General features: G+C 48.3%; 3 protein-coding genes and 1 pseudogene across 3 annotated transcripts in view; 2 read left to right on the top strand and 2 right to left on the bottom strand.

The window, feature by feature from the left end:
* ALDH4A1 (aldehyde dehydrogenase 4 family member A1) overlaps positions 1 to 3,565 on the top strand; it is a 29,110-nt gene extending 25,545 nt beyond the window's left edge. Inside the window, 5 exon segments of the mRNA XM_049772161.1 lie at positions 1,115 to 1,267; positions 2,107 to 2,228; positions 2,773 to 2,911; positions 3,427 to 3,471; positions 3,473 to 3,565. Coding sequence (XP_049628118.1) covers positions 1,115 to 1,267; positions 2,107 to 2,228; positions 2,773 to 2,911; positions 3,427 to 3,471; positions 3,473 to 3,544 — 531 coding nt within the window. The 3' untranslated portion in view covers positions 3,545 to 3,565.
* Positions 1 to 25,209, bottom strand: part of HTR6 (5-hydroxytryptamine receptor 6) — a 742,605-nt gene that overhangs the window by 703,645 nt on the left and 13,751 nt on the right. The gene's annotated exons all lie outside the window — the stretch shown is intronic.
* On the top strand, positions 10,800 to 24,131 carry TAS1R2 (taste 1 receptor member 2). The gene is made up of 6 exons (XM_049771981.1): positions 10,800 to 10,972; positions 13,576 to 13,876; positions 17,872 to 18,633; positions 19,522 to 19,731; positions 22,032 to 22,155; positions 23,203 to 24,131. The coding sequence occupies exons 1-6, from the start codon at positions 10,800 to 10,802 to the stop codon at positions 24,129 to 24,131; spliced, it is 2,499 nt and encodes an 832-aa protein (XP_049627938.1).
* Positions 11,836 to 11,929, bottom strand: LOC126007517 (uncharacterized; annotated as a pseudogene).

The raw sequence follows: 25,209 nt of genomic DNA on the forward strand, positions 1-25,209 counted from the left end.
CGGAACGTTCCTGGGGCTGGGCCCGGAATTGCTGCAAGAGGGAGAAGAGGGGAGCCAGCCCTGCCTGGTCTCTGTCTCTCTCTTTTTGTGTCTGTCTCTGTCATTCTCTCTCCCCCTCTGTCTCTCTCTGCTGTTCTCTCGCTTGCCTTTCTCTCTGTCTCTTTCCCCTCCGTCTTTCTATCTCTCTCTGTCTCTCCTTCTCTGTTGTCTTTTTTTCCTCTCTGTCTTGAGTTTATCTTTTCTTTCTTTCTTTCTTTCTTTCTTTCTTTCTTTCTTTCTTTCTTTCTTTCTTTCTTTCTTTCTTTCTTTCTTTCTTTCTTTCTCTCTCTCTCTCTTCTCTCTCTCTCTCCTTCCTTCCTTCCTTCCTTCCTTCCTTCCTTCCTTCCTTCCTTCCTTCCTTCCTTCCTTCCTTCCTTCCTTCCTTCCTTCCTTCCTTCCTTCCTTCCTTCCTTCCTTCCTTCCTTCCTTCCTTCCTTCCTTCCTTTCTTTTCGGGCCACATCCGTTTGATGCTCAGGGGTTACTCCTGGCTAAGCGCTAAGAAATTGCCCCTGGCTTGGGGGGACCATAAGGGACGCCAGGGGATTGAACCGCGGTCCTTCCTTGGCTAGTGTTTGCAAGGTGTCTAGACACCTTACCTCTAGTGCCACCTCACCGGCTTGAGTTTATCTTTCTGTTTCTCTCCCTCTTTCTCTGTCATTCTCTCCCCTGTCTCTCTATCCTGTTTGTCTGTCTCCACCTCCTGTCTGTCTGGCCCACGGCATGTGACGTTTGCAGGCCCTCCCTCACATGGCCATACATATCTCAATATGTGCATATATATTCCACAGGCACACACATAGCCGAGCTCACCTGTATGCATGTTTTAGTATGTTATGTTTATACTTATTTGATTGCATACACACACACACACACACACACACACACACACACACACACACACACACACACACACACGCCTGCCCTTGTCTGATATGGTCCAGGCAGATTCTGGTCTAGTCTTCAGGATCCCCCCAGTTCCCCCTATTTCAGATTTTGGGCCTTCTGGGAGATATGAAGGGGGTTACCGCTGGATAGGCCACACAATCCTGCTGACCCCTTCTTGGGCTTCCCCAGTCATTCGGACGCATCAAGAAGTGGCTGGAACATGCCCGCTCCTCACCCAGCCTCAGCATCCTGGCCGGGGGCAAGTGCGATGACTCTGTGGGCTACTTTGTGGAGCCGTGCATCGTCGAGAGCAAGGACCCTCAGGAGCCCATCATGAAGGAGGTCAGAGCAGGCATCTCGGGCCATGCACAGGGGATATTTCCTTCTGGGGGCATTGGGAGGGGTCACTCTAACCTCTGTACAGGTGAGGAGACCCACCTAGTGAGAGCCAGCCCAGCCAGAGCTCCTGATCTCAGCTCCCACTTCAGCCCGACCTGACCCTGCTGACCCACAATCATTGTCATTGCCCCCTCACCCCCATTTTGTTTTACTTTGTGTGTGTGTGTGTGTGTGTGTGTGTGTGTGTGGTTTTTAGGTCACACACCTGCCAGTGCTCAGGGGTTACCCCTGGCTCCATGCTCAGAAATTGCTCCTGGCAGGCACAGGGGACCATATGGGATGCCAGGATTCGAACCGATGACCTTCTGCATGAAAGGCAAACGCCTTACCTCCATGCTATCTCTCTGGCCCCTGTTTTACTTTTAATTTGAGGCTTCAACTGGCTACACTCAGTGGGCTTTTTCCAGCTCAGGGCTTGGAGTTTCTAGTGGTACTGGGGACATGCAAAACAGACACTCCAGTCCTTTGATGTCCTCTCCTCAGACCCCTCACTTTCCCCATCAAAAGCTCATGGTGACACTCAACTGTGGGCTGAGTGCATGATTAAGGTGAGGGAGAACCATTTAATAGAGGAGAAACAGGAAGTCCAAGGGTCAGGGCACTTTCCCAAGGCCCTAGCCCACATCCATGGCAGAAGGCAGAGGTGCTGCAGACTAATCCTGGAGCCCTTGCTGCCAGAGCCTTCCTGTTCTGAGAGTTGTGCCCTGACTTTCCGGGTTGGGATGGTAGGAGCTCGGGACACCGGTCCTACTAAGGGCTGATGGCAACCACTTCTCTCGCAGGAAATCTTTGGGCCAGTGCTGACCGTGTATGTCTACCCAGACGAGAAGTACAAGGAAACCCTGCAGCTGGTTGACAGCACCACCAGCTATGGCCTCACGGGGGCAGTGTTTGCCCAGGATAAGTGAGAGGCCGCTCTCTCCACCCTTTGCCTTGTCCTTACTGGACCCACTCTCCCTGGGTCGTGACACCTTAGCTCCCCTCTGCTGAATAAGCTTCCCTCACAGTAGCAGCAGGCAGTCCTTACCCAAGTGCAGGCCATTACCCCCTCCTTTGATTGTGCAGAACCTGGACCCCTGTGTTGGAGAAACTGAGAAATCGGTGCTTTGAGCATCCCCAGATCTGTTGACTCCCTGCTGGTGAGGCCGTGGCCTTGTGCAGTGGGCAGGAAAATGCTAGCTAGAGGCTTTGCTTTTTCCCTTCCTCCATAGCACTAGAGGGTGCAGGTGGCATTGGAACCTGAGGGGCAATGGGGCTCTCGTTCAGGTGTAGGCTGGCCGGATTCCTCCTATTCAGTCCCCCCACCCCATATCCCCAGAGGAAGGGGCTGAGGCTCAGAAGCTCACCTGTGCCAGGTTCAGGTTCAACCTGCTGCCCCTCTGACATGACCAGCATGGACCAGGCCAGCAGGGGAGCTGGCAGGTCACTTTCCCTTGTCCTCCCTGCAGGACTATCATCCAGGAGGCCACAAAGATGCTGAGGCATGCCGCCGGGAACTTCTACATTAACGACAAGTCCACTGGCTCAGTGGTGGGCCAGCAGCCCTTTGGGGGTGCCCGAGCTTCTGGTGAGGGAAAGAGCCTCCTAGTTCCTGCATCTTGGGGCCTGTTAAGGGTAATGGGAATGGCGCCATCGAGTGAGTGCTGAATCCTGCAAATGTGCTATCTTGAGGCCTTCCCGCAGTCTCAGCAGGGATTGGGGGATTAGCTCAGGCCACATGGCTGAGAAGAGGCACAGCTGTGACTTGGGGCCCAGCACGCACCCCTTGTTTATGGGCTACACTCAGCAGAGCCGGTGGGCTGCTGCGTGTAGAGGCAGGGTGTGTGCTCAGCCCTCTGAGCTCCATCTGCAGCCCTTGACCCTTCGTTAGTATAGGTGGGGAAATGGGCTCAGAGAGGGGCAGAATTTGCCAGAGGTTCCAGCTGCCTAGTGACTCGGTCACATGGCTCCCACTGTCCTCAGACACCCCTTGCCTGGGCAGAAGTGTGTGTCCTGCCATGCACACAGCCCATGGGCCCTGATGTAGGTGGTTTTTTCCTCATTCTCCATGCACCCCTTCCCATGGTATCTTGGCCACAGACACAGAGGTGTCTTTCCTACAGGAAACCAACGACAAGCCAGGGGGACCCCCCCTCTATGTCCTGCGGGTGGACGTCACCCCAGGTCATCAAGGAGACCCACCAGCCTCTGGGAGACTGGCGCTACTCCTACATGCAGTGATGGCTGTCTGGACATCGTGGTGCCCTCCTTGCAATCTCCCTGAAGATGAGCCTACAGGAGTCCAACACCAACTGCCCCATGGGACACCCTGAGCCTGACCTTGCCCCACCCTCTCCCTGGCTCATCCCACCCCTAGGGGATTGGGTAACCCCCAAGGTGCTGGGAAACCCGTGTATCCCCCTGCATTCTCACCTAGGAGGTGAAGCACATTCCCCATTCTCCCACTAAGGTCTACTTGCCTTTTTCTCCATGACCTTCCCTGGTGACTGGGGGGAAGTACAGGCTTCTGACCCACCCCCCACCCCACCTGCACAGTGGCTCTGGCCCCAGTCCCTCTTTTCTCTTGGGGCATGCAGTGCCTTCAGCCTGCCTTGCCTCGCCGGTTTGCCCACTGACCTCACTCTATCTGTTGCCTAAACAATACTGGACCAGAGCCCATGCCTTCACCATTTACGTGCCTTCAGATGCCTGTGTCTATGCAAGGCCACATGGTCCCCATGCGGTCCCCATGGGAGCCCCAGGAGGTTGGGGCTCCTAAGGCTGCCCACTGGGTGCTAGATATGGGCTCCTTCTGCTTGGGCAGAGTCTGTGTTTCAGGCTGCCCTTTGTTTCCCCTGAGCTTCGCCAGCCCCATTGTGGGAGAAAACTAAAGTCTCTGCTGGCCTGGAGTTTCCTGTGGCAGCTGGAACGAGTTGGGGGCATACATTGTCCCTCCTCCCAGCCATGAGAGCAAGCTTTGTGTCTTGGCCTGCCTTAAGCCTGGGGTAGCTTCTAGAACTTCTCTCTGTGGTCTGGAAGTCAGGTTTTGTGTGGACCAGCCAGCTAGTGATCAGAACCTCCCTGGCTGGTGCTTAGGGGATCTTTTGGGGGGTCACCTGAGAAGGTTTCTGGATGTGCTGGACCCTTCTCAAGGACAGCCTGCATAGGACCAGGATAAGTTTCCCACATGCCACTGTGACAGGTGCTGTCAGTGCCATCCCGGCAAGACTCTATTCCCGGTTCTATGCTGGTTCCTCTGGGCCTTGGCAGTGTGGGGTGTTAGAGCTAACCCCACCTCTGTTGGTTCTACACAGCAGGTACCCAGTGCCACCCAATAAAACACTGACTTAACCCAACACTGGTCTGGTGGTATTGCCACGTGTGTGTGTGGTTGGTGCCTCTGTGTGGAGCGGGCAGGGAGGGTTGAGGTTGGGGGCCTCGAATCTATGCCACAGGCGGTGGGGATGCGAACCCCTCAGGCTGGGTTCAGAATCCTGCCCAGCAGGATTGGTATTCTGCCTCTTCCTCTGTAGGATGATGGCGATGATTATTAATTATCCTAAGAATTATTATTGTACAACTCCACAATTACTAGTAATGACATTAATTACTAGTTATTATGTTATATAGTTATTAGGGGATGATAACACACAGGAGATGAGCATGAGAATGGAATGAGTTCATTTGTAATAAATGCTTAGAACAATGACAGATACCATTAATGAGTCAAAGATTATTTGCCCTTGATTGCAACAACCAGTGTTGTGGCTGAGAGATGCCTGAATTTCTGTGTCATTTATTTTAAGTTGGGGAGCTCTCAAGAGGAGTTCTGGAGATTCTACTGCCCACCAGCAGTTTTTTTTTTTTTGGGGGGGGTGTCACACCCGGCAGTGCTCAGGGGTTACTCCTGGCTTTACGCTTAGAAATCACTCCTGACAGGCTTGGGGGACTATATGGGATGCCGGGATTTGAACCACCATCCTTCTGCATGCAAGGCAAATGCACCACCTCCATGCTATCTTCGGCACCAGCAGTTTTTGGCCAACCAGGCTGATGGTTCAGTGCATGGCCAAAGGATCCATGTTGCTTGAAGTACTGGATTACACCCAGGCCACCCAGCAATGTTGGGGGGCTCTAGGTCCATGCCCAGCAGTGCTCAGGGTACGTTGTGGTGCTGAAAACTTGTAGACCTCACTGTGCAGTTAGGTGCATTAACCCCTAGAGTTCCTGAATATTTTGCATTATCTTGGATGTTTCTGGGAAGTTTTTTTTGGGTGGGGATTAGCATTGAACTCAATGGGCTGGAAGAGCACCGAGTCCCCTCTGCCACTATGGTGTCTCCTGCAGTCAGTGAGGGAGTCAGTAGAGGACCAAGAGCAGCTTCCCCAACTCCTATACACCAGGGGGTCTGGGACTGGTGGGTTCCACTGCAGAGGAACTGCCTGCTACCTGAAATGTCTGCAGACACACGACTTCCTGTCTGACCTGCATTATGATACCCATGAAGTCCATACTGCAATGGTGTGTCGAGAGTGACGGGACTAGCTCAGGATATGACATTTCTGGAAAAACACAGGTCTGTCTAAGTTCCCAGACTATTCTTTTTTTTTTTATTTATTTAAACACCTTGATTACATACATGATTGTGTTTGGATTTCAGTCATGTAAAGAACACCACCCATCACCAGTGCAACATTCCCATCACCAATGTCCCAAGTCTCCCTCCTCCCCACCCAGACTATTCTTAATTTTTGTTTTGTTTTGGGGACATACCCAGCAGTACTTGGTTATTCCTGGCTCTCGTGTCAGAAATTCTTCCTGGCAGGTCTCGGGGGACCTTATGGGATGGTTGGGGAATTGGAACTTGGAATCAGCTACATGCAAGGCGAATGGCCAGTACAACTGCTGATATTTCTCTAGCCTCCCTCTCCCAGATTTCTACTGCATGTAACTCTACCACATAGTGTCATAACTCCCTGCTGGCCACGAGGATGGAGACAGTGAGGAATGGTGATGCCTGTGAACTGATAGAAGCACCTCACACTGTCTTATTCAAGCCCAACATGACCTGTAGGCTTGTGAAGGGAAGAAGTGAATGTCCAGTCTATCCCTGTTAGTGACTAGTGTCACAAGCTGTTAGTCAGCTATAGGATACACAGTCTCCCTCCCGAAGTGAGACAGGGCAGGCCCAGAGGTGGCTCACAGTGACCATTCCACAGAAGGAGAGGGTGGTGATTGCCTTATGGAGTTGGGGCTCAAGTATTTTTTAATTGTTTTAAATTATAATTTTAAATCAATAATTTAATTTTTTAAGGTTTTTTTTGTTTGTTAGCTTTTTTGTTTGTTTGTTTTTATTTGTTTTTGGGCCACACCCGGCATTGCTCAGGGGTTACTCCTGGCTGTCTGCTCAGAAATAGCTCCTGGCAGGCACGGGGGACCATATGGGTCACCGGGATTCGAACCAACCACCTTTGGTCCTGGATCGGCTGCTTGCAAGGCAAACACCGCTGTGCTATCTCTCTGGGCCCAGTTTGTTAGCTTTTTAGAAAATTTATTTTTTGGTTTTTGGGTCACACTTGACAGTGCTCAGGGGTCACTCCTGGCTCTGTGCTCAGAAATCACTCCTGGCAAGCACAGGGGACCATATGGGATGCTGAGATTCAAACCACCATCAGTCCTGGATTGGCTGCGTGCAAGGCAAACAACCTACCGATGTGCTATCTCTCTGGCCCCTAACTCAATAATTTTAACTGAATCACCGTGATTACAAAGTTGTTCATGATTTTCATTCATGCAATGATAGCAATACCCAACACCCATCCCTTCATCAGTGCATATTTCCTGCCACTAATATCCCCAGATTCCCTTCCCTCCTATCCTCTCCCCTGCCTACCTAGGGCATTTCTCTCTCTCTCTCTCTCTCTCTCTCTCTCTCTCTCTCTCTCTCTCTCTCTCTCTCCTCTCTCTCTCTTCTCTCTCTCTCTCTCTCTCTCTTTCCTTTTAGGTATTGTGGTTTGCAGTATTACTGAAGGAGTATCATGCAGCTCTTAGGAAAAATAAAGTCATGAAATGTGCTTATACATGGATGGATACACTAAGTTGAAATGAGTTAGAGGGAGAGGGACAGACAGAATGATCACACTCATTTGTGGGATATGTAAAAATATATAGGATGGTGATACTATCCAGAGACACTAGAGATGAGGGCTAGAAGGACCAGTCTTCAGTAGGAAGCTTGCCACAAATAGCGGGGAAGTGTGGTTAGGGTAGAGAAGGAACCACTATGACAATGATAGTTGGAAACAATCACACAGCATTCTTGAACAGAGACAATGATTTGCTCATGGTGCCTGAGTGTTGCTGTACTGAGATCTGCCAGCTGCCTCACCCACCAGAAAGCCATGGAAGCCGGGGAGGGGGGAAATAACAGGCCCAGGGTTATGAGGACCAAGATTCAAACCCTGATACGGTCCATGCTTCTCACTACTTGTTCTATCCTGTCCTGACTCTCAGCTGCTCCCTTTCAGGGTCACCCTGCCTTCCCCCACCTGGTGCCTTTATCCTCATCTCACCTTTCTGTGCCCATGGCTCCAGATAGGCTGGTGGCACTTGAGAGCCCACTGCCCTTCCCCTACAACTCAAAGCCTCTTTGCATGTTTGCCATGGAGTATCCCTGTGTGCACAGAGGCTGGAATGTGTCTTCATTTCCCTGAGATACAGGGGGATTTGTGGTTTGGTGAGTGTAAGGGGAGGGTTCCAACTCCGGCTCAGGGCAGGAGCATTTGACTGAGGCCGGAGGTCGATGTGCCCGGCAATGCCAGTCGGGCGTGCACTCAGGGAAATGAGCCACCTGTGCTGGCTGCAGGCCCCAGGTGGAGCAGCTCCAGGGCTGGAGGAAGCTCCAGGGGCATGTCTATTTTTTATTTATTTATTTATTTAGTTAGTTAGTTAGTTAGTTTTTGGGTCTCACCTGGCAGCGTTCAGGGGTTACTCCTGACTCTACACTCAGAAATCCCTCCTGGCAGGCTTGGGGGACCATATGGGATGCCGGGATTTGAAACACTGACCTTCTGCATGCAACGCAAACACCTTACCTCCATGCTATCTCTCCAGCTTCAGGAACAGGTCTTTGTCTTCATTAATGACCCACCTGCTCTCTGCCCAATTGTCTCCCTATGAGCTCTGCTATGGACAATCACGTGAGCCAGAAGCTCCCTCCTGGGTGCTATCCTGCTCCCTCCTCTCCATCTCAGGGACCAGCATGACTGGGGTGTAACAGGTGACTCTTGACCTGAGACCTGATTGGGGATGAAGGGAAGCATCCTGTTTTTCTGACCCTACAGGCCTCACTTTCTCCCATGTGCAGGAATAGGGCTGTGAGTCTCTGAAGGTTCTCTTATTTCTAGCACACTCAGCCAGACCATGGAGTGCCCAGTGCCACACCCCCTCCCAGCATATACTGAACTCATGGACCCTGTATTTCACCCAGAAGGTTCCAGTTAATTTAGGCACACCCGCGTTTTGCCTGATTTGCTGGGAGACTTCAGAGCACCCTTGGGCCTCTGTGCTCCTGCATCTTTAGTTTTCCTTTCATAGGGAAGGGAAACTGACCCCTTTGCCAACGCCTTGGCCTTGAGGTGGTGCCTGTATTGGGGGAGGGAATCAGCCTCACCCCACAATGGCAGGCCATGCCAGGGAAGTGCCCACAACCAAGTGAGCATCGTGGACATCAGTAACATGGGGTTCAGGGCTGTGTAGTCTGGGTGCAAACTCTGGTGTGCTCACCTCTCAATTCCAATGCTTTGGACAAGTTGCCTACAACCCTCTCAAACTCAGTTTTTTTCCTTCCTTCCTTCCTTCCTTCCTTCCTTCTTTTCTTTTCTTTCTTACTCTTTCTTTTCTTCTTTCTTTCTTTCTTTCTTCTTCTTTCTTTCTTTCTTTCTTTCTTTTCTTTCTTCTTTCTTTCTTTCTTTTTCTTTCTTTCTTTCTTCCTTTCTTTCTTTCTTTCTTTCTTTCTCTCTCTCTCTCTCTTTCTTTCTTCTTTCTTTCTTCTTTCTTTCTTTTCTTCTTTCTTTCTTTCTTTCTTTCTTTCTTTCTTCTTCTCTCTTTTCTTCTTTTTTTTTTTTTCTTTTCTCTTTCTTTCTTTCTTTTTTCTTTTTCTTTCTCTCTTCTCTTTCTTCTTTCTTTCTTTCTCTTTCTTCTTCCTTCCTTCCTTCCTTCCTTCCTCCTTCTTTTCTTTCTTTCTTCTTTCTCTTTCTTTCTTTCTTTCTTCTTTCTTTCTTACCTTTCTTTCTTCTTTTTTCTTTCTTTCTTTCTTTCTTTTTTTCTTTCCTTCTTTCTTTCTTTCTTTCTTTCTTTCTTTCCTTCCTTCCTTCCTTCCTTCTCTCTTTCTTTATTTTTCTTTCTTTCTTGGCTTACTCCTGGTTCAGCATTTAAAGATCAGTCCTGGTAATGCTTAGAGAACCATATATAGTGCCAAGGATTAAACCCAAGTCGGCTATGTTCAAGGCATGTGCACCACACACTACTATCTCTTTGCTCCAATTTCCTTGTCTTAAAAATGATAGTAAAGATACCCAATAGATAGTACAGAAGTTAAGGCATTTTCCTTGCATTTGGCCATTCCTGGTTTGATCCCCAGCACCACATATGGGCTAGGTACTGCTAGGTGTGGCCCAAAAGCCTAACAAAACAAAAGGAGTGAAAAAATTAGCACAGCACAGAAAGTACTTGCCTGGGTCTTGCTCCAGACATGTCTTAGGAAAAGAAAAGATGCATTTTCTTCTTCCCTTCCCTAAGAGTCCAGCAGGCCCCACAGAAGACCAGTCTTCTCTTTGCTGTTACTCTGCTGCTTTGTATCCAAGTTGTCACCTTGTGAGCATCTGGTGAGAGGACAAGCTAGAATCTGGCTGATTTAAACCCTAGCTCCCCTAATTGTGCAACCTAAGGTGAGTGCCTCCTCATCTTTGTGCCTCAGTTTCTTCTTTGTGAACTGAGATCAGTGACTATCCCAGGGAGTATGGATGAAGACCTGTCTGCCCCCTTCCCTGACGATGGGTCTTACTTCTAGAATACTTGCTATGGGCAGATACAGGACACTTGCCACCATCTGGCCCTATTTGGTCCAACTCTGAATCTTGGCTCTTGGCCACCCTACATCCTGGTGTGTGTGCATACCTGGGGCATGTGGTCCCAAAGGATTGAACATCAGATGGGGATGCAGGGAAGATCAATTGGCTGAAGTCAAGTCTGCATCCAAGTTTGTAGGATAGAATAATCTTCCTTCAAAGGGGCATAGGGCTAGAGACCATGGCCCATCAGGGATCATGCTAATTCCAGTCTCCTCCCTATTCCCCAGGGCCCTAAAGTGTCTCCACCTGCTGTCCCATGTGATTTTCCCACCCCATGGACATTGGCTACTCACTCACTATGTAATGTCTCTGCAGTCCCAGGTGTTGAGTCTGTGAACAAAGTGTTTCTGGGACCTGCTCAAGTCATGGGACGCCAGCTCTGGGATATCTGCTATCTCTTCTTCCTGGCGCAGGGCCTGGCTGAGAACTCGGACTTCCACCTGGCAGGAGATTACCTCCTAGGTGGCCTCTTCAGTCTCCATGCCAACATAAAAGGCACGGTCAACCTCAACTTCCTGCAGGTGCCCCAGTGTAAGGAGTGAGTGCCTGGCTTGGGGTTGGACATGGTGGTGGGGCTGGGGTGAAGAGAGTCAGGCATAATCTTATGGTTCCTAGAAAGCCAGCACCAACAGTTCTGAATGTTCCCCATCAGAGTCAAAGAGAGAGTATAGAGATGAAGGCATTTACCTTGCATTTAGTTGACCCAGGTTTGAGTCCCAGCAATCCATATGGCTCCCTGAGCTCTCAGGGTGATCCCTAACTATAGAGCCAGTAATAAACCCTGAACACCACTGAATGTAGCCCAAAAACAAAACAAACAGAAATCCCAAACAGAATGTCCCCAATGATTATTAAAATTGGACCCTGGGTGCCTCTTACTTACTCTTAGGAAGAACAGCTGAGTTTCTGTAGGTTTGTAGATATCAGAGTGATGGTGAAAAACTGACCCATAGACAGGACTCTATAATTAATATTTAATACAACACTCTTACTGAAATCTTCAGCAGTTCTGTCTGGAAACACTATCTAGTCTCAATGTCACATTCTTGTGTGGGATTATATTGGGTGATAAGGATCAAATGGGGATTGGCCACATGCAAAGTACTATTTCTCAGGTTCTGTACTAGGTCTAAAAAAAAATCACAGGATGTTTGTAGCAACTGCTGTCATAGAGACCATCAAATTACACATCCACTCTGGTCTCTGAGGTGTTCCAGTGAGTCTGTTCAACAACCCAATCTAGGAACCAGCTACTTGTTTTGGAGAGCAGCTGTTGTTTTTCTGTAGTAGGTTCTCAGATGGGAGTGGAATATTTGGCTTTGGTTGAATGCCTAGGGGAGGTCCAGGACTGCACTTCTCCCCCCCCCCCCCAATCCTCTCTGTGGTAGTCTTTTTTTTTTTTTAAATATGGAACGCTTCACGAATTTGCGCAGGGGCCATGCTAATCTTCTCTGTATCGTTCCAATTTTAGTATATGTGCTGCCGAAGCGAGCACTCTGTGGTAGTCTTGGCATGGCAATGTCACTTCTGTGGGTCTTGCCATGGCAGTATCACTTGAGATTGGAGGAACATGTTCAGAGGATTGTGAAAGCTGTGAGGCTGGAATCGGCCTTGGATTACAAAATGGACTTATGTAGAAGCTCTTGCAAGGAGGCAAAGACAACAAGGGTAGAGTGCAAGGCTGATCTAGGACCAACTCTAAGAAACACACAATTTCTATAATGTTAGGGGTCAGTATATATTGGCTTGAGAATGGCAAGGCAGTGGTTTTAGATGTTCAGGATGTTAGATGTTCTGATACTAGCTATAATGGGTGAACCCAATCACGTGATTGTAGAAAAGATCATAATGCTTTCTTAAAAAATCTTATTTAGAGCTGAGTATAACACAGTGCTAGGACATTTACTTTGCATGCAGCCATCCCAGGATGGACCCAGGTTCAATCCTTGGCATCCCATGTGATTCCCTGAACCCCTGAGCACCACTGGGTGTGGCCTAAACACCTCCCGGAATCTTATTTGATTTTGGTATTTGGACATCCAGTAGCATTTAGGACTTACTCCTGGCTCTGTATTCAGGAATCACTGTAGTGGGCTCAGGGGCAGTATGGGTGCTGGGGATCAAACCCTAGTCAACCATATGCAAAGCAAGTACCTGATCCACTGTACTATTTCTCTGACCTCAATGATAGCAATGTTGATAGCAGTTATGCTAATAATAATTAAAGTGGGGAAGAATATGGTGATGGTATTGATGGTAGTAGTAGTGGAGATTATGGTAGTAACAGTGGTAGTGGTGATGGTGGTATTGATGGTAAGAGTGGTAGTTATGATGTTGTGGTGATGGTGATGATGCTGACAGATGATGACCACAATGATCATGTTGGCAGTAGTGATAGTGTGATTGTAATGATGGGCATGGTAAGCATTGGTAATTTGGTGGCAAGTCATGGGGAAGGTACAAATGGTGCTAGTGATGGATGATGGTCACAGCCTCAGAGCGTCAGAGGGAACATGGTGATATTAGAGGTGTGGTATAGTGACAATGATGCAACAAAAAAATGTCAGAAACTTCTGTAGTAACTTGGTTGGAACAAAATCTTGACTTTCCTATGGTAGGCAGGTGGGCTAGGCAGTTCTACATTCCCATTCTCCTTCTCTCTTACTCAATCTGGATGAGTGTTTCTTTAAAATATTAAATATATATTATAAAGTCCACGTGTTGGGTGAGGCCACCCCAGGCACTGTGTTTCTAACCCCACAGATGGACAGGTCTGATGAAGAAGCGGTTGTAGCAGTGGAGAAATAAAACACAAGCAAAGTTGCATTGGAGTCAGTTTGCTTTATTCCAGGGTTTTTTCTCTGCCTTGAGTCTTTCTGCTATCTGCTTTCTTTGCTGATCAGCTTCTCACTGGCCAGTCTCCTAAGCTTCTTTCTGTCTATTTTTACTGCTTCTCTCTCTTCCCTCCCAGCCAGACTCTTTTTCTTTATTTAAAACAACCCACCCCATCCCAAGTGAGGGTGGTTCTGATCATCCAGGGAAGATTAACATCTCAAAAGAAGAGGTTAGGGAAACAGGAAGTTGGGGGAAGGGATACCTTATAGATGAGCTCCCCACCCTGCCCTATTGTGGCCCCTCCAGGTATGAAATGAAGGTGTTGGGCTACAACTTCATGCAGGCCATGCGCTTTGCTGTGGAAGAGATCAACAACCACAGCACCCTTCTGCCAGGGGTGCTGCTGGGCTACGAGATGGTGGACATCTGCTATACCACCAACAACATCCAGCCTGTGCTCTACTTTCTGGCGGGGGAAGACTATTTCCTGCCAATCCAGGAGGACTACAGCCACTATGTGCCCCGTGTGGTGGCTGTCATTGGCCCTGACAACTCTGAGTCTGCTATAACTGTGGCCCACTTCCTTTCCCTTTTTCTGCTTCCACAGGTAAGTCTCCTGGGTCCTGGGAGATGTAGTGGGGGAGTGTTCAGTTATTCAGAGGACTGGGAAACAGGAACAGAAGTACGGTCAGTACATCAAGCTCACTCGCAGAAAATCAGCTTGACCTTGGCCAAGAGCTCCCTGGCTGGAGACACAGACGTATATGCACATCCTGGCTCTGAATTATGGCCATTGTGAAACCTTGAGAAACACTTCAACTCTTCTGAGGTTTAAGTTTTCCACCTATGAAATGTCTGCTAAGATTCCCTTTCTGGGCCCGGAGAGATAGCACAGTGGCGTTTGCCTAGCAATCAGCCAATCCAGGACCAAAGATGGTTGGTTCGAATCCCGGTGTCCATATGGTCCCCCGTGCCTGCCAGGAGCTATTTCTGAGCAGACAGCCAGGAGTAACCCCTGAGCACCGCCGGATGTGGCCCAAAAACAAAAAACAAAACAAAAAAAGATTCCCTTTCTAAGACTCTCTGAAGATGAAAGCTTAGTGAGGGTTTCTAGTTCTCATTAAGCAGTCAGTAATGTATGCTATTATTGTAAAGATCTTTCACAAGAACGTAAACTCAGAAAGTATTTAATAATAGCCTGTCAAAATGGTGGTGGTGGGGCCAGAGTGATAACACAGCGTCAAGACATTTACCTTGCATACTGCTGACCTGGTACAGATTCTGGCTCCATGCCTGGCATCCCATATCTCAGGTCCCCTGAGCCTGCCAGGAGCGATTTCTGAACTCAGAGCCAGGAATAACCTCTGAGCACCAGTGGGTGTGGCCCAAAACAACAACAACAACAACAACAACAAAATCGTAGTGATGATCAAAAAATCATCCTCGGTGTTACTGCTAATATTATAACTATTGGCACGATCATGAGGATATTTTCCTTTTCTCTCTCTTCCTTTTTTCTTCCTTTTAGACACTGGGGTTTGCAATATTGTTACTGAAGTGGTATTAGTTGTACGTGTTCTTCTGTAAATAACCTATTTCAGGGCAGAACTCATTTATTCATTTCACAAAGTTAGAGAGCACCTTGGATACCCATACAGTTGCAGAGGCTGTAGATACAGCTGACAGCAAATAGAAGTCTCAGTTCTCTTACTAAGATTTAGAGCTTATCTTGTGGTGGGGAAAAGACTGAAATGTAAATACCTGGTAGGATTTAGGGGAGTGAGAAGTGCAATGCCTGAAACGCAACATTCAGCCTGGAAGGGAGGTCAGGTAAACAGGGAAGGCAGTGGATACAACATTGGAAATTGGGGGAAGGAGTGCCAAGGTTGATCTCAGGTCTGACACATGTAAGCCATGTTCTTTACCACTGAACTCCACCCCTAATCAACAGGACACTTTAATTTGGAGAAGAGAGACAAACATAGCAGTGCCTGTGCCTATTCCTGGCTCTGTACTCAGGAGAGACCCCTCGCAGTACTTGGGAGGCCCTATTTAGTAGCAACAATTCCAACTGGGATTGGTGGGATGTAAGGCAAGTACTTTAACCCCATATTATATCACCAGCCCTTGATATAATCATTTGATTAATTCATTACTTTTTATTTGCTTTCTTATTTATTTATTTATTTCTTGCCACAACTGGCAGTGCGTAGTGGTTCCTACTGGCTCTTCACTAAGGAATTACTCCTGATAGTGCGTGGGGAGACCATTTGGGATGCTGGGAATTGAGCCTGGGGCCAGCAGCATGCAATGCAAACTTCCTACCCACTGTACTACCTCTCTAGCCCTTGACATCACCATTTAATTTAATTGGATTAATTAATTAATTAATTATGGCCACAAATCAACAACACTCAGGAGTTATAACCCTAGAAACTCAGAAATCACTCCTGGCAGGCTTGGGAGACCATATGGGATGCTGGGGATCGAACCTTCGTCAGCTGTGTGCAAAGCAATCACTCTCCCTGCTGTACTATTGCTCTGGCCCTAACATCACCATTTTATGGTGTGGTTTTTTTTTTTTTTTTGGTTCTTGGGCCACACCCGCTGATGCTCAGAGGTTACTCCTGGCTATCTGCTCAGTAATAGCTCCTGGCAGGCATGGGGGACTGTTGTGTATGTAAATATTTTGGGGGATTACTATGTTGCTCACCCTAATCTGTGCCCTACCCTAGGGTGTGACCTGGCATTCTGCCCCCACCCTAGGGTAGGACCTGATTCTGCTTCCACCATTGGTTGGTATCTGATCCCACCATTGGGTGGGACCTGACTCTAGAGTATAAGAGCAAGGGTCTGTGGAAGGCGAGGAGCTTTTTTGCTGGCTGGAACTGAATCTGAGTCTTTGGACTTCAGTTTTGTCCATCCGAATAAAGCAAATATTTCCACGAGCCTGATTGTCTGCGAGCTGTTTACCAGCCGTTTCACCTCAGAACCGTGGGCTAGACAGGGTGGCAGACGCGTGCTCCGAGCTGGAAGAGAAGGGCCTCATTCTCCATCCCACCATCAGTCAACCTCTTCAGGGGCTGACCTGCTACAGGGGACCATATGAGACGCAGGGATTGGAAACAACCATCTGAGGTCCTCGATCGACTGCTTGCAAGGCAAACGACGCTGTGCTATTTCTCCGGTCCCAACATCACCATTTTAAACAGTGTACTCAGGTGACTTTTGGTGTGTTTCGGGGCAATGCAGTTGGTGCTCAGAACTTGTCACACTGGATGATGCATATTGCATGATGGAAATCACTGGGCCCAGGAGATTCTCATGGACCCACCACAATACGTGTGAGCATCACTTAGCTCAGGTGTGCTACCCTAGCCCAGGCCCAGAACATAGCAGGTTCTCATGGGAAAGTCATGACCATGATGGCATTGTGACAATGGTGTCATCCCCTAGCCCTGGCAGAGCAAGGCAGTCTGTGCTTATTAGGTGCCACTAGGACAGTGGTCGACAACCTTCGGCTCTCGAGCCACGTGTGGCTCTTTACACTTTAATTTGGCTCTTCTGTGTGCTGGTCGGCCACTCCAGGAGTCAGGACTCTGCTCCTAGCCTCTGTCAGTGCGCGCCCTATGTGGCTCTCAAAATAATTTCTCAAAAATTTCAAACGTGGTTTTGGCGAGATTTGGCTCAGTTGAAAAAAAAAAAGGTTGCCGACCACTGCACTAGGAGGAAGGCTGGGCTAGGGGACCTCTGGACACTACCTAATGTTGTGGGTAGGTACATGTCTGTAACCTTTCCCCCAACTTCCTGTTTTCCTAACCTCTTCTTTTGGTATGTAAAAGCCAATCTGAATTACAGGGCCTTCTCCTACCCTGGTGGGCAGGGTTCTGGTTAATAAAGAGAGAGTCTGGCGAGAGAGAAAGCGCATGACACATAGGCAGTACAGGGAATGAAAGGACATGGTGCATAGGCAGCAGATGGTGCATAGGTAGTACATGGCAGAAAGAGCTGACTCCAATGAATATCTTTTTTGACTGCTGTGTATTATTTCTCCATGGCTTCCCTGCCTCATCAGACCCATCGGCCTAAGGGGTTAGAAACATGGTGCCTAAGTCGGAGAGATAGCACAGTGGTAGGGCATTTGCCTTGCAAGCAGCTGATCTGGGACGGACAGTGGTTCGCATCCTGGCATCCCATATGGTCCCCCGAGCCTGCCAGGGGCAATTTCTGTGCTCAGAGCCAGGATTAACCCCTAAGAGCCAATGGGTATGGCCCCAAAAACCCAAAACAAAAACAAAAACAAAAAACAAAAAAGGAAACGTGGTTCCTGGGTTTGTCTTACCCAACTTGTGGACTTTATTTATTTATTTATTTATTTTGTTTTTGGGCCACACCCCGCGGTGCTCAGGGGCTACTCCTGGCTATCTGCTCAGAAATAGCTCCTGGCAGGCACGGGGGACCATATGGGACACCGGGATTCGAACCAACCACCTTTGGTCCTGGATCGGCTGCTTGCAAGGCAAACACCGCTGTGCTATCTCTCCGGGTCCCAACTTGTGGACTTTATATTTATATTTTTATTCTACACATGTCCTTCGGCAGATCACCTACAGTGCCATCAGCGATCAGCTCCTGGACAAGCAGCTCTTTCCATCGGTGCTCCGCACGGTGGCAGGTGCCCATCACCATATCGAGGCCATGGTGCAGCTGATGCTCCACTTCCACTGGAACTGGGTCGTGGTGCTGGTGAGCAGCGACGACTACGGCCGCGAGAACAGCCAGCTGCTCTGGGATCGCCTGGCCCAAGGCCACATCTGCATTGCCTTCCACGAGGTACTGCCCATGAACCAGGCCAAGACAAGGCAGGACCGCCGGCGCCTGGAGGCCATCGTGGACAAGCTGCTGCAGAGCACGGCGCGCGTGGTTCTGGTCTTCTCCCCAGACCTGGTCCTGCGCGATTTTTTCCGCGTGGTGTTGCGCCGCAACCTCACGGATACCGTGTGGATTGCCCCCGAGTCCTGGGCCATCGACCCGATCCTCCATGATTTCTCTGAGCTGCGCCAAGTGGGCACCTTCCTGGGCATCACCACCCGGAGCGTGCCTGTCCCAGGTTTCAAAGAATTCCGCCTACGCAGGACCCAGGCCACAGCACACACATCTGTGACCAGCAAGGGGAGCACCTGCAACCAGGAGTGTGACAAGTGCCAGAACACCACCATGACCTTCAATAGCATACTTACACTCTCCAGGGAGCGCACGGTCTACAATGTGTACTCAGCTGTCTATGCAGTGGCACATGGGCTGCACCGCCTTCTGGGCTGCACGGAGACTCACTGCTCCAAGGATGTGGTCTATCCCTGGAGGGTGAGCCCCTCATGCTGATGTTGAAAGCCAGGGCTCCAGAGAGATCCAAGGCACCTAATTGCTCTGCTCTAGTCTCTCACCTGCTGCACCCCAAACCCACAACAAAGAGAGCAGGGAGGACCCAGGACATGCCCTGCCTGCCATTCACTGCAGAGGTTCCTCATGCTAGCCACAGGTGCTAGCCACATAAAACACCTTTAGGAAATGTAAATGTCTTCTTTTCTTGGCATTTTTTTTTTTGGTTTTGGTTTTTGGGCCACACCCGTTTGACGCTCAGGGGGTTACTCCTGGCTATGCGCTCAGAAATCGCCCCTGGCTTGGGGGACCATATGGGACGCCGGGGGATCGAACCGTGGTCCGTCCTACGCGCTTGCAAGGCAGACACCTTACCTCTAGCGCCACCTTCCCGGCCCCTTTCTTGGCATTTTTAATGATTTTTTTTTATTCTTTTTTGACTATACCTGGCACCGTTCAGGGGTTACACCTGGCTCTGCTCTCAGAAATCGCTCCTAATAGGCTTGGGATGAAGGTGGGGGAATGGCCATATGGGATGCCAGGAATTGAACTCGGGTCACTTCAGGGTCAGCAAGGCAAACACCCTACCACTGTGCTATCTCTTTGGCCCTGGAAATGTAAATGTCTTCATAATTTCAGAGCCTAGTCTTTTGGAACTGGGGTGAAATGTCCCATAAGTACAGAGAGCCCCAGTTCTGCCTGCAGTCTCTCTTAGGATTAAGTAGTGGGATGGGGGTGCTGGGAGAAACCTGGGGCTCAGCTTCTTTGCCTGCCCACTGGTGTGGCTCCAGTGAGATGAAGTTGGTTCCCATAACATCACCCATCCCTGACTGTCTCCCCTCGGATGCCAGCTCCCCTTTCCCACCCTTCCAGCTCCTTCAGGAGATCAAAAAGGTCAACTTCACCCTCCTGGGCCAGCAAGTCTCCTTCAACCACCAGGGGGACCTGCCCCTGAACTTGGAAGTTATTCAGTGGCACTGGGACGACAGTCACAACCCTTTCTGGAGCATTGGAACCTACTATCCCTTGCAGCGTCAGCTAAAGCTCCTCCACCAAGTCTCCTGGCATACCCCTAACAACACGGTCAGCTCTTGGGGACCTACCTGGGCAGTGGGACATGGGGAAGAGGCATAGTCCTACTTATTGAGGAAGACACTTGAGGCTCACTATTAATAATAGGCAGGGTGTGTGTGTGTTGTGTGTGTGTGTGTGTGTGTGTGTGCCATACCCAGTGATGCTCAAGGTTATTCCTGGCTCTGCACTCAGAAATTGTTCCTGGTGATACTTAGGGGACCATATATATGCTCACCAGGGACCAAACCTGGGTTGGCTGCATGCAAGGTAAAGACCCTACTTGCTATACTATTGCTTCAGCCTCCACAGGTCTCTGGATTTTTGTGTTTGTTTGAGGGTTGAACCTATATCCTCCATATGCAAGGCAAGTGCTATACTGCTTAGTTACCTCCCTAGCCCAGGTTTACTGTTCCTAGGTGCATTGGTTGGGGGGTGGGGTGGGGTATCCCTCCTTTGCTTGAGAGCTGTGGTCCTTTGAAATTTCTCAGGTGAGTGGGGCTCCTGACCTTGACTTAGTATATATTGACTGCACTCACAAGAGCCCATTCTCATGCAACTCCTGGAAAATACCAAGTGTATTCAAGAGAACTCCTGTTTAGACCATTGCATTTCACGCAGTTATTCTAAATATCACATATAAATGATGTCATTTTGTATTTATTCTTTTTCTGGCTTACTTCATTTAACTTAATATCTTCCAGTTCTATCCATGTAGCTGTAAATTGCATGATTGCATCACTCCTTACAGCTAAGCAGTATTTACCCCATTGCATATATGTATCACATCTTCATGATCCACTCGTCTGTTGTTGGACATCTATGTTGACTATATGTTTTTAACCTTTCTTAATATAGTAGAGGACAACCATATATACCATTAGTGAGTACCATACACAATGCCACATGTGGAAAGTTTCTCTGGTCCTTTAAAGGAGCTCTTCTAACACTTCTTGCAAAACTAGATTCAAGGCTATGAATTCCTTAAGTTATTGCCTTCATGAGTGCTGCATAGTTCCTTCAAATCTGAATGAAAATTTAGCTGGATGGAGTATTCTTGGGGAAGTGTTCATTTCATTGAGCTTTTTTTCACTAGTTCCTTCCATTCTCTTCTGGCTCATAGTCTCAATTGACAGATCGGTTGTACATTATATGGGATTTTCTTTGTATGTAAATTCTTTTTTGTGATCTGAGTGCTTTCAATATTCTGTCTATCTTTGAATCTTGTCATTTTGAGTACAATGTGCCTTGAAGTTTTCTAAGACATAATTAGGAGTATTCATTGGAACTCTTAGGGCCTCTTGGATCTTAGTTCCTATAACTCTCAACTCTGGGAAGTTCTTATTGATGATTATTATTTCTTTATCACATTTGCCTTTCTGTTCTTTAGAGACTCTGATTATTCTGATTTTGTTCTTTTTGAACTCATCCTAGAATTCTCTGATAGCTGTTCATTCCTTTTCAGACTATTTCCTACCTTCTACTATTTCCTAGCAGTTTCCTCCTCCTCTTAGAGCACCTGATCTTTTTTTGTTTGTTTGTTTGTTTTGCTTTTGGGCCAAATCTGGTGGTGCTCAGGAGTTACTCCTGGTTCTGCACTCATAAATCACTCCTGGCAGGCTGGGAGACCATATAAGATGCTGGGGATTGAACCTAGGTCAGTCCTGGGTCACTGCATGCAAAGCAAATGCCCTACCTGCTGTGCTATGGCTTCAGTCTCCACCTAGATCTTTTTTTTTCAGCTCTGTTATTCTTCTATTCAGAGCTTCTATTGACATTTTTTAAAATTATATCATCTGCCATATTCTTTATTTGTGACTGTATAGTTTTCTCATTTCAAATCTCATATTTTCTTGTATTTTGTTGACTACCTGTGCTATTGTTTCTTTGAACTCATCAAACAGTCTCAGCATAGTGTCACTAAAGACACTGAGGATTTACTGGTACTGTTTATGTCTCTGTCGAGATTGTTTTCATTCATTAAGCTTGGTGGGTTGATGTATGTTTTTCCCATGGGTTTTCTAGTTTCTTGCTGTGGGTGAGTCTTTGTAGTTATATTCCCTAGAAGTTGCTAAGGAATTAAGCTGGAGGCTGTTCTCTGTCTTCTCTGTCTGTGCTCACAGAATGACAGGAAGAATAACTGTGAGCAGCATATAATTTGTTGCAGCCATGTGCTTCAAGAGCTGTGTTGTGGGCCCCTAGTATGGCACAAGTAGGGTGTGGAGGCTGCTAAGACCCTCTTGGGAGGGAGGGAGAGAGCAGGAAAGAAGCTCCCAGAGTGTGGAGAAGTGGGTCTTACTTTCTTCCTCCAGGTCCCTCTATCCACATGTTCCAAGGACTGTGAGCCTGGACAGAGTAAGAAGCCTGTGGGCATCCATCCCTGCTGCTTTGAGTGTTTTGACTGTCTTCCCGGAACCTTCCTCAACAAAACAGCAGGTACAGTGTGCAGGCTGCACCCCAAACCTGCCTTTCAGGTCTTCAATAGAGGCTCTAGGGTTTCCCTAGAGGATGTAATTGTTTCCCCAGAGGCTTGTACTGAGAGCACTGCTAGCTTGAGAAGGGAGGGAGAAGGAACTGAGTAGGTCTCTCCCAGTGCACGCTTTCAGCCAGATAGGATTGGAAGGCTGGAAAATACTTCCAGTAAAGAAGGAATGGGTGGTTGAGTGATGAGTGGTGCCTGGTTGAATGGTTATTGGGAGAACATTGGCACATTTATTTGAAGTACTTCTCTGTGCCCAGTACCTAGTATAGCTCAGGACATGTCCTAGTCACTCAATGAATATTATGGAGACCCTCTGATCAGAGAAATCAATTCTTATTTTAAAATGGATTATCCCATTACCCCACAGAAAGTGTACAGTATAAGCTAATTTGTAAGAAATTATACAGGCTATATTCATTTTTTTAGGCCTGCTTAACTCAATAGGTCTTCTTATCATGTCTAAAAACATCATGTCTAAATGAATCATGTCTAAAAACATTTATCAAGTAAATTCTTGGGTGAATTTTTGTTTGGTTGGTTTTGGGCCACACCCTGCCGTAATTAGGGCTTACTTCTGGTTCTGCACTCAGGGATCACACCTGTCAGGACTTGGGAGACAATATAGGTGTTGGGGATAGAACCTGGGTCGGCTATGTGCAAAGCAAACACGCTACCTGCTATTCTATCACTCTATTCTCCTGAATTCCTAGACTAAAGCCCAAAGATTTTCCCACCAGACTTTGGGGCCTTTGAAGCAGGAAATTACATTGTTGGATTCAAATGAATCAAGGAAACTCTCACTTGCTTCTACAACTTACTGGTTTTGTGACTTTGCCTGACTGAGCCTCTATTTGTTCAACTGTGAAATGGGGTTGGTGGAGTCAGTGATGGAGTGTCAGCTGGTATAGAAAGGTGACCCTGAGTAGCATCAAATAGGCTGGAGGGAGGTACACCTGGGGACATTGCATGTGGCTGATGGAAATTGCTGTGGGCTCTTACAGATGAATATGACTGTCAGCCCTGTCCAAGCAACACGTGGTCTCACAGGAAGGACACATCTTGCTTCCCACGGCAGCCAGTCTTCCTTAAGTGGCATGAAGCACCCACCATCTTTGTGGCCATGCTGGCAGCCCTGGGCTTCCTCAGCACCCTAGCCATGCTGGCTATCTTCTGGAGGCATTTCCAGACACCTGTGGTTCGCTCTGCTGGAGGACCCATGTGTTTTCTGATGCTGATGCCACTACTGGTGGCATATGCCATGGTGCCCTTGTATATAGGGCTGCCCACGGTCCGCAGGTGCCTCAGCCGCCAGGTCCTGTTCCCCATCTGTTTTACCATCTGCATCTCATGTACCACCGTGCGCTCCTTCCAGATCATCTTCGTCTTCAAGATGGCCCGCCGCTTCCCACGTGTCTATAACTACTGGGTTCGCTACCGTGGACCTTACCTGTTTGTGGCTTTTGTTGTGTTGCTCAAGGTGGTCATTGTGGTGGGTAACATGCTGAGCAAGCCCAATAGCCTCTCTGCCCGGGCTGACCCCAGTGATCCCCAAATCATCATCCTCTCCTGCAACCTCAACTACAGTAAAATTCTGTTGGTTAACACCAGCCTGGACCTATTCCTCTCCATGGTGGGGTTCAGCTTTGCCTACATGGGGAAAGAGCTGCCCACTAACTACAACGAGGCCAAGTTCATCACCTTCTGCATGACCTTCTACTTCAGCTCCTCTGTCTTTCTCTGCACCTTTATGTCTGTGTATGAAGGGGTGCTCGTCACTTTCCTGGATTTTATGGTCACTGTACTTAACTTCTTGTGTGTCAATCTGGGCTTCTTTGGCCCCAAGTGCTACACGATTCTCTTCCACCCTGAGCGCAATACCCAAGCCTACTTCAACAGCATGATTCAGGGCTACACCATGGGGAGAGATTAGGACTGCCCTTTTGGGATGAGGTTCTGTGAAGGATGATGTAGGTAAGGGGAGGAGAACATCCTTTTTCATTTGCAAGTGGATGGATGTGGGGAGGTCATGGCTGACTCTTCCTCACTCTGGTGACACCCCTTGGAGAGTCTCTGCCTCCTGGCTGTGGTTTCCTATTTAAATGATTGATGCCTAAAAGCATTCATTCTCTGTTTCTTCCAAGTGGTCCTTGCATTTGCCTGGTACTGGCACCGTGTAACTCAAGGTGACCTCTTGAGTCTGATGGCAGCCTACAGTTTGCCCTCTGGTGGTCACAGTGGGTCTCTGCAGGTTTGGCTCCCTTCCAGGGGTCCAACCTGGGAGGATGTAAGCTCATCACTCATTCACTAGCTGCCAACCAGTCGGGCCCAGAGATTACTGTGATGTCTGAGTGATGAGTGGGCATTGTGGAGCCTAGAAAATACTTATAAATAAACTTCTCTGGGGTGAAATGACTGAGCTTCCTTCTTGGTTCCCAAAGTTCCCTGAGGAAGAAGAACACATGGAATCAGAGCATTCAGGTTTGACCCCAGGATCACCACTTTCAAGTTATTTACCACAACCACTGTCAATATTTCCTTCCCTTTCAGTGGTGTTATTTATACTGTGATGACAGAGGTCACACACCTTACCTGTGGCACTCAAATACACTTGGGTGTAGCTTCACCAGTTGCAGTATGCAAGAGGCACACTTTGGGGTGGCTCTAGGGATCTGCAGCAGTACTGCATCCTAGATCATATTCAGAATGGGGTGGTGCAAGCGATTGAACTCAGGATCTCATGACTGCAAGGTGGATGCTCTACCACTGAGCCATCCCTGGGCCCCTCATGGGCCAGTGATTAACTTCCCTGAGCTCACATATCCCTGCCTCTGAATGGTAACCACAACTGCTTTGCAGGACCATTGAAGGATCAGAGCTAAGGTATGTAAAGTGTATGAAGCAGCCACTCAGGAAATTCTCACCACTGCAGATCCACATGGTCCTGGGCCATTCAGGCTGTGCTTCCCTTCACACCAAGTGCATAGATTTGTTTTGTGCCTGAGCTGGCT

Source organism: Suncus etruscus, chromosome 4 (genome assembly GCF_024139225.1).
Source record: "Suncus etruscus isolate mSunEtr1 chromosome 4, mSunEtr1.pri.cur, whole genome shotgun sequence".
NCBI lineage: Eukaryota > Metazoa > Chordata > Mammalia > Eulipotyphla > Soricidae > Suncus > Suncus etruscus.